Source organism: Hetaerina americana, unplaced genomic scaffold (genome assembly GCF_022747635.1).
Source record: "Hetaerina americana unplaced genomic scaffold, ioHetAmer1.1.p SCAF_1, whole genome shotgun sequence".
NCBI lineage: Eukaryota > Metazoa > Arthropoda > Insecta > Odonata > Calopterygidae > Hetaerina > Hetaerina americana.
The window spans coordinates 67,724,081-67,737,682 of NW_027286069.1; the positions used below are offsets into that span (position 1 = coordinate 67,724,081).

A 13,602-nucleotide genomic window follows, 5' to 3' on the forward strand; every position below is an offset into this window, starting at 1 on the left:
CAAAATTTAAATCATGCGAGGAATACCTTGACACTTGGAATTCCAAAAAAATTTACAAAACCATGGAAGTGACCTGAATTCCATTCATAAAACGGTTATGAACTGGATTCCTATAAGATCACGTTTAGACTAACTTAAATTATTAGGGGCCATACCTACTTGTTCCCTACCTACTCCAGCAGAAAGCTTTCTCAGTTGTAATCAAATGTTGATCAAGACAACAGCATTTATAACAACACTAAATGTTGAGGGTGGTCTTAATGTTTTTTGTACTTAACATAATTAAGAGTAGGTGATAGTGGGTATGTAATTTATGACATAGGTAGCTATTTATCTGAGAAATGCATTTTTAAATGTCTTCAAGGACTAGGAATTAGCATTTAATTGTATCCACATTTAAGTCTTATTGCTGAATTTTTGCTAAACTGAAATAAAACAGTAAAAGATACATTTCAAGCTCCAATACAAATTGGAAAGACACTCAAACATCATGATGCAGGTGAACACATTGTTGAAGTTTGTCCTGATTACTGATTAACTAGGTAATAAGTAAATTAATTGTTTCACAGTGGTATGTAGTCAATAGTAAATAGTTTATAAGGGGAAGAGATAAAATATGTGGATAGGTACATATATCATTAGAGGTACAGTGCTGAGTAAATACTTATACATTAATATTATATTTAAAAAATAAATTAATAAATAATAATTAAGTCATAATTTAAAAGGATTTTTTGTATGTCAGTAAATAATACATTCAATGTTTGTAGAAAAATAAATACAAAATATTCAGAGAAAGGAAATATGGGCAATTTTTCCTCAGATTAGAATGGCAAAATTTTCCCTTCCTGAAAATGATTTAATATAAATAGTGGTGATAAAAAATTTTCCACAAAAAATAATTTTTCAGTCCATCATTCATCAGCATCCTCCACCACTGTGAAGTTTGATTGTATGATCCTTGTTTCTTCACTTTCTTCATCATAACCATCTTGAATAACATGAACTCGGGGCTTTGGTCTAGAGTGAGAATATTTTGGATAAAAATGCCGCACCTCCTCTGTTCTCCTGCTATATGCTCTGTTCCCCCTTCCTGGCCTATTTTCAGACCTATTTTCCTCTTCTTCAGATTTAATAGAGGTCTGGAGCTTATTGTCCTCACTCACAGGTATTCTATCCTGTTCTTTACCACTAGAAACTAATAAATCAAGGATCTTCTGAATTGTAGTATCTGATTCATCACTGTTGTGCTGTTGCTTATTGAGATCACTGTGAGGCACGGAAACTAATGATGTCATACCATGAGAATCATTGTGTTCATGTGTTGCTGTGTGATTGTCTTTTGGTTTTTCACTATGAAGGTATGCCACTTGATTTATAGAATTTTGATGAATATCATGATGGTGATGACCATTTCCAATGGTGCTATTGTCTATATGTGATGATGACGATGCAATTGATGATGTGCCCGAGGGAGGTGGATAATGTTCCTGGCTGCATGGACGCCACTGATCTCGGTCAGCACTACCAACATAGCACCTAGAAATGTAAATGATTACATAAAAATGTGTAAAATAATTTCATGAAAACAGTTTCTGAACCAAATTAACATTAATAAATATTATATTTTTATTTAAAAACAATTTCATGAAAGGAGGTAGACAATTAATTGAGAATTCCAAATTTCATAAACGTTACTTCTTGGTACCTCAATAGATTTTCTAGTTTTATAAATGATGATTCCTTACATGCACTTTGATAAACTAGGTACTAATTGACGTGGTAGTGCTCCTGGACATCATAATGTATTTCCTGTATTGTCCAATGAGTAACTGATTATATATTTGTGTCCTTAGGTTACATGTTGATAATATTTAGACTCAATAGAGTTGACCCTAGAGAAAACATTCTGTGCACATATTTCATACACATTACATGCAAAACTCGCAACATTTCTCACCAAGTCCAAAGGATATCATCATGGGGAAAATATAAGTATTAGTGCCTGCTGTTTTGAGCATACTTTAAAAAAAACTCAAAGTTCCATTCTACCTACTAAATATATTTACTGTCAGGAGCTCAATGGAGTTTGTTGTACAATGTTTTTTCTGTAAAGTATTACAATTATTTTTTTGTGAACCATACCAAGGGTGTGGTTCACAAATAATTCGTAACCCAAGGGCGGACAGTCAATGCTGTCTACTACATGGATGTGTTCAAGAAATTTAGAAAAAGGTTTGCCCCAGCATGAAAGGAGATTGCCAATACTTGGAAGTTACACCATGACAACACCCCAAGCCAGACCTCTCAGTGTTTCCAGGAGTTCCAGGCCCAACACAACTTGGCACAATGCTACCTACAGTCCTGACCTGACTCTTGTAGACTTTTTCCTGTTCAAGAGAATCAAGGCTGGCCTGAAAGGAGTCCTAAAAATTGTCATCATAGGAATTTCCTAAATGATACCGACAAATGAACACAAAAGAGAGCTGTCTAGTTAAATATTAAAATATGATAGTAAAAATCAGGAAGCGTAGATTTTCGCGGCGGTGGCTTGAAGAATTCTGCATGTCCGGGTTTTCACCGCGTTGTTGTTTGAAGCCGACAACAGTTTCGCCGAAGTTTCATCCGGCGTCTTCAGGTCGAAGACGCCGGATGAAACTTCGGCGAAACTGTTGTCGGCTTCAAACAACAACGCGGTGAAAACCCGGACATGCAGAATTCTTCAAAAATCAGGAAGTTTAGCTAAATAAGTTTTCTTTCGTATTTCTCAATTGAGTTTAAGTTTGTGTACCACAATTTGTAATTTATCTTTAGTCTCTTGTATAATCACCTGATTATCAGTGATCACTGGTGAATAGCATTGTGTTTAAGCACACCAAGGGTCACAATTTTATGACTGGAGCGGCGTGATATTCCCTCTATTCTCTCCAGAGTTTGTCAATATGATGATAGAAACATCTTAACGACATACAATCAATTTGGTTTATGAGAATGTCATTGTCTCTCTTTTTCCAGAATCAATTATATTTTGGTATTTTTTCATAGGCTTTGTGTAACCATAATCAGATGTTTAGAATATCCTCTTTTTTCCATTAATTGGCCATAGTATATTTATTTCAATGTGGTCAACATTTTTCATTATCTATGAAATATAGGTGCATCTCTCATTTAAATCCTTTGTTTTTGATGATTTATTTGTGCTGTTACTAAAGATTAAAGGTATCAGAGTATCCTTGACTTAAAAATATGAATTTGACAAACTAAAATGATGACAATTTATTCCTTCTATGTTTTTGAAGTACTTTCCATTATAAAAAGAAATCAAACAACCGTACCCACTAGGGCAATTGTCATAATCATGCTTTGCATTAGAAAGGAGGATTTGAGATAATATGTTGCAGGATCGAAAAGAAACAAAAATCTGCAATATGATGGTTTTAAAAGTGTTTATTAGATAACCAAATGAGGCCAGAGTAGTAAATGATGCCAGTTTTAAAAACGGCATCACAAGGTGTCAATAGTCCTAACCATAACATCCTTTTTTTGAACAAAGAAATGATCTTGGCTACTCTCCATTTTATAGAACCATATATGTGAATTTTTTAGCTGGGATTTATTGGTACTGACTTTTTAATGAATTTTGTTGCATTGTTTATGTTACACTGTACTCCATTTTGCCCTCAAACTACTTGACCTTGGTATTATGTCAATTAGCATTATGTTTAATGATTTTGTGTCCATTATGACATCCATTCCACAAACCGTTGGCTAGTTGATAAATTATCGCTGTTGTTTATTTCTTACATTTTGTGTCAGTTTAAACATAAATGCCTTGTCTGTACATGATCTTCCTTTCAGTAAATCAGCTTCATCTAATAATAATTTATCATTAGACATAGTTTTAGTCTTTCATTAATTATTTTCTGGTATATTTAATTGGCAGCAATTGGAACTTTATCACCCCTGTAGTTCTCTGTACTACTTTGCTCTATTTTTTGAATCAAGTAATGACCCCTAATACTTTCCATTTCTCTAGTATTTCATATCTGATGCAGTATTTGTTATATAAACATAGGATTCTATTTTGTAATGGTAAACACTCAAACTTTATAGGATATGGATTCATTTTATTTATGCAAATAGCATTTCTGCTATTTGTTTTGTTCAGAAAATGTCTCAGTACCTTCAGCTCAATGGGGTATACTACTATTGATTCCTTTAAAGCTATATTATTTATCACTTAAATATAATCATGGATTTTGTATGTCACTGGATCACACCATAGTCTTTTATAATGGTTTATCCATTCCTCTTTTGTATAATATATATTGAGTTGCATCTTTTCATGTTTCATTAAGATTTTTCATTAGTTTTTTATACTTCTTCATTCCTACTATGTAAATCATCATCTAAGCTATTTATAAACCTAAACCATGATTTAATATGTGCCTTCCTTATTTTGTTTTTGAATGGTTTCTAATATTGTTGTGATATAATTCTTTTTTTCCTCTGATTCCTTCTGTAGCTATTCTCCATATGATTTGTTCATATTTTCAGTGGCCACATATCCTTGACCCAAAATTTTAATAATTATACAAATTAATTTTAGCACTTGGTTTTCTTCTCATGCATGTTTCTTTTTCAGGGTTTGCCTTTTTCCATTTTGCTCATAATTGAATTTTTGAGTTAACAAGACCTGTACTGATGTTTCTTATGTCTCTATAAATATGTTTATCACCCCTGTAATTAGTTAATGATTTACATTTATATGCTCAATTAGAGATTGGTAACCTTGTGAACTTATTTTCATCATCTTATCATCATGGACACATCTTTTCATAAAAAAATGTGTCTATGACTTTTGATAAATTAAACTCTATGTATTCTATTAGTTTACTTCCATTCTGGTTCAGATATTCTTCTTTATGTTTGACAATTAATTTTATACTGGGCTTATTCCCAATTCTAACATTTAAGTCACCAATCAATTGTGATCTCCACTCTATTGTATGGACAAGGTTAGATGAAACATGAGAAGAGTGGAACATATTTGGATAGTGTTGATGGCTTTTGAAGGGAATATGGGAGAAAGAAGTCACTAAAAGAAAAAGAAGAAGCTAGCTTCTAGCTTTTAGCAGACTGTGTGTTATGGTGGGTGTTCGGTTTTCCTGTAATTGCCCCCTCGGACAATAGTTATGAGTCTAGAACATCTTCATCATGAGCAACATAAATTTCTTTAATGGTAAAGTAGTGTGAAATTTACAGTGGAAAATACAGTGGAAACAATGGAAATGGTAATTTTTAATGACATTTCTCATTGCGCTATCTAACAAAGACTCAATTGCAGAAGAAGTACATGGCAAAGACATTAGGTCAGTTGGCTTAGATATAAAAGAAGAAAATTATGTGGATGAGGACAAGTAATATGCAGGCATACTTGATGACAAGATAAAGGGCAATAAGGGAATTGAAATCAAATAAGGCTGTTGGGCTGGATAACATTTTTAAAGGCTCAAGAAATTGTGGGAGGAAAAGTTTTCATGGACTTATTCATAGCATTTATGAGGGAGGAATTTGGCCCAAATATTTTATCAGATTAGGGTCAGTTTCCATATCAAAAACGAAAAAGGCAACCATATGTGAGGATTATAGAATAATAATATAGTTTTGTAATAGATAAAGTGGTACTAAGGATCATCAATAAGAGAATGGAGAGCTAGGCAACTACTTCCTTCGGGAATGATCAGTTTAGGTTCAGGAAAGAGAGAGGCATGCATGATGCAATAGCTATAATGAGGTAACTAATAGGATGGAACATTGAATACAATCAGGATGTAATTGCTGATTTTGCCGATTCTGAGAAGGCATTTGATAGAGCGAATTAGATAGGATTATTGAAGGTATTGTAGAAAATAGGAGTAGGCTAGATAGGTGAATTGACTGCAACCTGTACACATCTCCAACTACTCAAGTGTAAGTAGAAAATGAAGGGTTGGAATGGGCAATGTTAGGAAAAGTAAGACGGATGGCCATTATTACCATGCTTTTCAACATGCATATGGAGGAAGTGGTAAAAGAGGAATGGGAAGAACAGGAGATAAGAATGTAACTCATATGGAAATATATAAAATCAATTGGATTTTCGGGTGACTAAGCTATTGTCAGCCAGTCAGCTAAGAGGGTTAAAAAATTGCTGAGCAAATTAGTGTAATAGGCAAGGGATGAGGATCAATGTAAACAAAACTATGTGTATGAGGTTTTCAAGGAAGGGAAGGCTAAGATGAATGTTAAAATAAGAGGAGAAAGTCTCGGGCAGATGGAGCAGTTTACCACTCTTTACAGTATTATGGGTCAAAATCGTTTAAGTAGCAGAGACATAAGAAAAAGAATATTTGACAAAGAAAGTTGCACAAGGAAAAGGGAACTGATAACAGGGATATTGAGAAAAGATTCATTAAAACTTTGATGCAGAGTGTGACTTTGTATAGTGCAACTTTAATATTAAAGCAATATGACAGGTGCACTTAAAAATATTGAAATGTGGATACAGAGGAGGATGTAAAAAGTAAGATGGACAGAAAGGGAAACAAATGAAGAAGTATTTGGCATTGTGAGGGAGGAGAAGGGATTTTTGGGATAAATGCAAAAAGGCAGGATATATGTACGTAGAACATTTTGATTGGTAATGGAATGCTGAAGAGTGTCGTGAAGGGGAGAATGTTAGGTATCATGGCCACATTTTTGCGTGCAATTAAAATATTTTGCTCTTCAAAATCACTTAAAGGTATACCTGTAACATTGAATATTTGTGCAACATGCTTAAAATCTCCATAATCGCAATCAAAGTTGGTGAACATTGCTCATAGAACCATCATTTTGCTCCTTAACCCTTTCAAAGGGATCTCTAGCTGCCTAACAACAGTAGAATTACCTGTTGACTATGGATTTAACGCTATTTACTGTGCAAAATCATATAAACTAATAGTTTCTATTAATTTTATCTAATTTAGCATGCACACAAAGGGGGTAATTACAAAAGTGAAAGCCGTTACAACATTGATACATGTATGTATTCTACATCCAGGTGTTTATTGTCATCAAATATGAGATGGCATTCTTCATATATACCACTAAGCTGGAAATAAAATAATTAAAGGCATTAATGCATTAAGTTCAATTAAGTCCAGATGCTTACCATGGAAGATGATAACCTTCAGAGTAACCACATTGATGGCCAGGGCGACAGCAATAATCCCAGTCTCTCCCAGAGTCTGAAGCCATCTCTTTCTCTAATCCAAAAGATGACACAGGGCAACCCCAGAAGCCACCATCAGGATGTCGTGTGCATGTGGAGCCAGGTGCACAGGGACGACCCCCAACTGTGGTATCCTGTTGACCTTTGTGGACTCCATGTTGATTGTCTGAATCACTCCATCCAGAACCAGTTCCAATTGCTAAATTAATGATAAAAAAGAGATACAATAATCGTTGCAGGTCAAGTTAAGAAGCTACAATACAGTTTTTATAAAGAGTAATTACAAAGGCTGGTTTTTCATACTGATTCTTATTTATGTACAATATGTATATACTTTTCAAACAGATAGTTTTATTTTGAATCATTAACTCCTTGTTTCAATGTTTGCAAGCGCTGTCAGGAACAGAAAAGAAACGGTAAGGGATAAGAGGCAACAATGCTGTATTCCATGCTATGAGGTGGCATTTAAAACTCACAATTGTCCAAGTAAGATGGTGGTACTGGTTTTGTGGGGCGTTCTGGTGGTCTGGCAATTGGAGGAGGAGGTGGTGGTGGGGGTGGTGGGTGGTGGACATCACTGCTACCCCTCCTTGGAGGAAGTGGTCTCTTTATGTGTCCACCATTGCTTTGAGGTCCCACCATTATAGCACCGTCACCACATGCTCTTCCTGATGTTCTTCCATAGACATCATAATCTCTATCTTGCACAAGATCTTTGTAAGGATCCAACTTCTTCAGTGGCTGACCACTGAGATCACAATTGGATAGCCCTTGAGTTCTTGGATCACCATTAAACCTGTGAAATAATTGTGAAGCTCTATTCAAAATAAATCTTTTACACTTCCAAGTATTCACAGCTTCTTAGGTCATAATGATGATGCATTATTTGGAAATTTAATGTAAACTTGTGACTTTTTACATTACCATAAGTCTGCCACTGAAATATTAATCAACCAAAAAATTGTTTTTGGAATTATTCAGAAATGCAGTGATACCTCACTTTGCACAGCAAATAATTCACATATCAAACAAGCAAAAATATTGGTCTCAAAAACACCTTGCGTAATGAGCAAATTTTTGCATAACCAGTGACAAGGAGAGGGGAATTCCCGAATCGATTGCGGGTGCACTCATTCCACTAGCATTCTTAGTGTCACTATTGATTACATATTTTCTCAAAATTATGTTCAAATATATTATTAATGATTTTTTGTGCAAATTTTAATAATGCTTTGTACATAATTTTAAAATTGACCCCAAAGAAAAATCCGTAAGAAAATCGCCATAACAGAATAAAAATAAACGTAGAAATGAAAAGTAAAATCATCGAAAATTGGGAACAAGGTGTGAATATGGTTGATCTTGTATGCACATCAACAATCAGACGAAATCAACATTTTGGTCTTTTTTTCACAAACACGGACAAGACTAAGGAGATAGATCCTTCAAATAGAGTGACAAGAGTATCTACACAACGGTTATGTATTCTCAACAATATTGAAAGGTTACTTCTCAAATGCATTAACAAAAACCAATTGCAATGCGATACCGTTAATGAGAATATAGAAGAGAATGAGAATATTTGTAAGAAGGGGAAAGTGATTTTTGCTAACTTCGTTAATAAGATGCCAGGATCATTGATCACTTAAATAATACCATTAACCCATGTGGACTACCTCTGCACATGAAAGCCATTTGGAGTATCATTTGAGGTCAAGAAAAATGTTCTGTTCCTGCAATTATTTTTTCATGAAAAATTTTATATTTCTGGCTGACTGGTGCTATCCCTTTAGCAGGCATTCCTTTTATATTAAACACAACTACATTACTCCAAACAATATCAATAAACTCTCAATATGGTTTGCTATAGCCCATCACTTGATCCTGTAAAATATAAACTACTGGTATCTCTTAAATCTCTCATCTCAATATCTCCCACCATATGTCTCAAATAACTAACTTTAAACACTTCCAGCAATATAAACATTACACTATAGCAGCCTTAAGTAAAATATTTTATTTATAAAAATAGTATGCATGTAGGAGGTAGAAAAATGTGAAGTCAAAGAAAGTTGTTTTTTTCTTATGTTAGATCACAAATTAAATATGCTGTGGTATTTGATACAAATTAAGGGAATATTAGATAATCAATGTTCAAGGATGAGCAGCTAATCCTTGAACAGCCAATCCTTGCCAAATCAATTTAAAATACTGGAGTTATGAGATTTATGTTCACGCAAAGGTTGACTATAAACCAAGGGTGAGACATTCTCAAATTTTAAAGTAAATAAGTCAAAGTACCTGCCAAAGTAAAACCTGAAAAAGAAACAATACAATAGGAATTTCTGCACTGAGAATAATCATAAATTCCCATTTTTACTCCGATTTAAAAAAGGCCAGTTACCTTAGTCTAGACATTTGTGATCATTATAACAGCAGCAGAAAAATATATAACTAGAAGCATTCTTAATGTGCTACAGAACAATGATGAAAAGAAGATGGATACCTGTAAAATAACAAATGAAGACATGCATTTTGGAGAGTCAGTGAAGATTTTTATAAATAATTAAAAATAGAAGATGGAAATTTAGTGGGCACATATTGGATGGTAATAGTTTTCATACATCTTTCCAGTTTCCATTTAAAACAAATACTATTTCAAAAGGGTAGGTGCCTAATACTTGGCATGACAAGTAATAGTCCCACATGGGAAGCCAACTTTAATAATTCAAGAGAAATACATATTAAACGTAGACTGAAAGTGGATCATGGAAGCTCATAAGAATTGCAACGTAACTTTAAGGCTCCCTGAAAATTTGAATTGATTGCATTTCTCAATCTTGCTCACCTGTAGCTGAATGCGTCGCAGTGGAACATTGCACTACGGTAGCATTCTTTGGCACAGTCCTCTGGGTCCCTGCTCCGCACCCGAACGGACATGAAAACCAAATCTCCGGCATGTGCGTCCTCGTGGTCGCTGGGAGGAGGGTGCGGCCGGCCGTCCGGGGTCAGCCTGAAGCCCCTCCTCACCAGCACGAAACATTCGTCATCTTCGTCGCCGTGGCCCTTGGTCCACCCTCCTCCTGAACCGCCCCCGGATGCTGACCAGGGTCCGGATGGTCCAGACGGGGGACGGTCCACCGGCCTGAACGAAGAGGAGGCGGGGGGCGGTCCAGCCGGTGGCCGATGGCCCCCTCGAACTCTACTCCCGTCACTACCGCCCCCAACGCTCCATCGTCCGCCCCCACCACCATTTCCACCACCGCTCCCACCACCTCCTCCCCTCCAGCGATTCCCCCAACCTCCTCCGCCACCTCTCACATCAAATCGGTGGTCAGGGGGACCTGAAATGCAGACAAAAAGCTGTGGCATAACAGCCGGAAGGTCGAGCGACTCCCTTTCTCACGTTATGCAACTACCGCTTTCGTGCCCTCTCGACTGTGCCCTCCACTCCGACGCGCGGAACCCCTTGCAATAGTGTCCTCAACCCTTATCTCGGCTCTTCCTCTCGTTGCGTCATACACAATCAACCAATTTTCATGTTCAACGAGAGATGCGGTCCTGAAAGGTTAATATCACTGAACTTCTCTTGTCCACATCATAAGTCCGACTTCAATTAAAATGAGCGTTGATTATGCAGTAGTAGGAGCATTGTACGGGCTCGTTTTTGATGCGAGATCATTCTCATTCGTATAGATAGTACTACGTCCCTCAATCAAGTGGGGAATAAAGCGGTCATGCCACCAGATCTGCTCAATGGAATGATCTTTAAAATCCCTTTTCACGCATCTTCGACAGTTTGATGCTCGTAAATTGTTAGAAGTGAGGAGGCGTCATTTACACGCAAATTTAAAACTGGATTTCATCGATAAGAATGGGCCAAGCAATAATTGAATCAAGCAATTTGCACCACGTCGCATTGTCTTTTTTGAATTCCTCCCCACTGAAAAGTGATTGATACATAATTTTCAGGAGGTACTGTTCATGAAGGTATTCCCTTTTGCCCATCTTCTTTTGATTCAATGTATGCTGAATTATAAGACGAGAATTCTAGAGAAAATATTGATGTAAACTACTCAAAGGTCTCCCATTTCTTCCCATGTGGAGGTGAGTTGTAAATAAAGTGTAAACATACACAGCAGGTCAACGATGATTTTTGGGCGAACCTCAATTTTAGAGACCTCAAATGGAAAATAAATGAGAAGGGTAATGCTGAGAACGTCGAATCTCTCAACATCAGGGAATTAAACGAAAGGTTTCATTAGAATAGACAGAGATGCAGTCCCTCATATAGGGACCAAGGTCAGACCTGATCCGGGAGTTGGCGATCCACTGCAAAAGGTACGTAGTAAGTATGTCAATATATGGAAAGTATGTACAAGGCACTCAGCGACTAAACATATATTCATTCAAATGGCATAGTTCTCAAAGAATCAAGGAAAAAACAATCAATTCAACCGAATTGTGCGTTAGTTTTAAAATTTTCCTGGAAAGGTGTTCCAAGAAGGAGGATGCAAACAGCTTCCACAGCTTCTGTCAATTCTGCCCTACTTACCAGAGGAATGCTTATGGTTATGTGGTTAAGAAAGAAAAAAACATTTCTTTCGTATACTATTCAGGAACGCCGAGCTAGGAATAAGGTGGGTACTATCATTTCGTGTACCTAGTACTTATTGAGCGAAAACACCTTTGACTAGATGGTATGATAAACCGATCTTGAAAGCTGATTCATTTACATTCGGAGGCAGTGGTGATTAAATACACACCGTTATCGTTTGATTGCTTTTATTAAAAAATTCCACACGAATTACACTTTTCCATAGGAAATATATGTGTAAATGCCTTATACATCCGTCTGCCGCCACGCTGTGCAACACGATGTGTGGATCCAGCGGCAGGTGAGATCAACTCAACCCTTCCGGAACATCGCCCGTCACACCGCAATCACACAAAAGATATTCACCTGTTTGTTCGGGTTGCTGCGCCCAACCACCGCCGCTACTGCCCTCAGCGCTGGGCGCGCCGTAAAACCCCGGGAGCTGCTGACCATTGGAGCCCCCTCTTTGTGGTGACCTGCCTCCTCCGCCACTGCTTCCCCATGACGCACCACCAATGGATGACCCTCCAAAAGGTCTGCCGGACGAAGATTGTCCGTCACCAGGGTCACGAGGCGGCCATCCCGCCGGACCCTGGGGACCCCTGACCCCGTGAGTCCCTCCGGCGCCTTCGCGGGGAGGGCAGATGCCGTGACCTATAGCCGTCCTCGCGAAATACTCTGCAGATGGGGCGTGGGCGTGCTCCTGGAAGCGTATCTCAGAGAGAGGGGCAGCAGTGAGGGCGCAGAGTCGCGAGTCCCACCTATCGAAAGAGAAAGGGAGGGGGAAGACCCGCATGAATGGATGCCAACCACCCAAGACCTTGTTTTCTGACAGACACGGAGATCAAATGAAGTAGAATCGAAACGGTTGCGATTCAAGACAGTGGTTCTAAACGTGACGGTCCACCATTTTCCGCTGCGGTGCGGAAACTACTTATTGGATTGTCATAAGAACCCAGCCTCCGTCACCGTTGTTTCCCCATGATGCTGGGCACACCAATGTGACAAGTTTCACAATCCAAAAAAATTCGTGGTTAAACTGAATGATTTTTGCAATGTGAAACTTTCGCATTAAAAATATTTAAATAAGTTAGCTGACAATTGATTTTTCAATGCTCCCTATCACTTAACGCTAAAATGATATTTAATTGTTTTCACTGTAGTAAGTTCTTTTCACGTTTTCCTGAAAGCTTGAGTAATTATCCACAGCCTCGTTCCTTTTCAATTTCCCTAATTAGTTCTCTATCTTTCTATCAAATAGACCTGAACCTAAGTTATCCTCAACTGCTTCATATTTTGTATTTATATGTAAACTCATTATCCTTATATATTTACTATATTGTCCTTATATATTACTATATCATATATATTTATATTTTTATGTATGTATATATATATATATCCTTTTCAACTTGCCTGAATCTCTTTTGCTTCGATTTATACTCCTCCTGTCATATCTGTTTATCTGTTTAGGGTGAATGGAATTTCTTCCTTTACTTCCTGGCAATATTTCAATATTTTCAACTTCTTGTAAAACGCACCTATTCCTCCCTGCTTCCTAAACTTTAAAGAAATTTATTATGACAATGAAATTTTATTTAAAGCTTGTTGTAATATATTAGTCAGATGAATACTTGTCTCTATTTCTCCTAAATACCGAAACCTATCGCGTAATTTTTATAAATATCAGGGCCACCGCTTTGTTGCAAATGAATCCACTGAAAACCATAACATGTCCAAAATCAATTCT

The 13,602-nt window shown here is 36.9% G+C and overlaps 1 protein-coding gene across 1 annotated transcript; it reads right to left on the reverse strand.

Annotated features, from left to right (window-relative positions):
- Positions 1 to 849: 849 nt before the first annotated feature.
- Positions 850 to 12,648, reverse strand: LOC139701054 (uncharacterized). Its single transcript, XM_071599655.1, has 5 exons — positions 12,219 to 12,648; positions 10,104 to 10,599; positions 7,732 to 8,051; positions 7,196 to 7,454; positions 850 to 1,539 (listed from the first exon to the last, which is right to left on the reverse strand). The coding sequence occupies exons 1-5, from the start codon at positions 12,646 to 12,648 to the stop codon at positions 915 to 917; spliced, it is 2,130 nt and encodes a 709-aa protein (XP_071455756.1). The 3' UTR covers positions 850 to 914.
- Between the last annotated feature and the right edge of the window lie 954 nt (positions 12,649 to 13,602).

What these genes read in the sequence shown, in the direction of transcription:
- LOC139701054 (XM_071599655.1), bottom strand. Translation starts at nt 12,648, where the DNA reads ATGCGGGTCTTCCCCCTCCCTTTCTCTTTCGATAGGTGGGACTCGCGA. An exon ending in GCAGCAACCCGAACAAACAG is followed by an intron (nt 10,600 to 12,218) that starts GTGAATATCTTT and finishes TCTGCATTTCAG; the next exon opens with GTCCCCCTGACCACCGATTT. An exon ending in ACCATCTTACTTGGACAATT is followed by an intron (nt 7,455 to 7,731) that starts GTGAGTTTTAAA and finishes TCATTAATTTAG; the next exon opens with CAATTGGAACTGGTTCTGGA.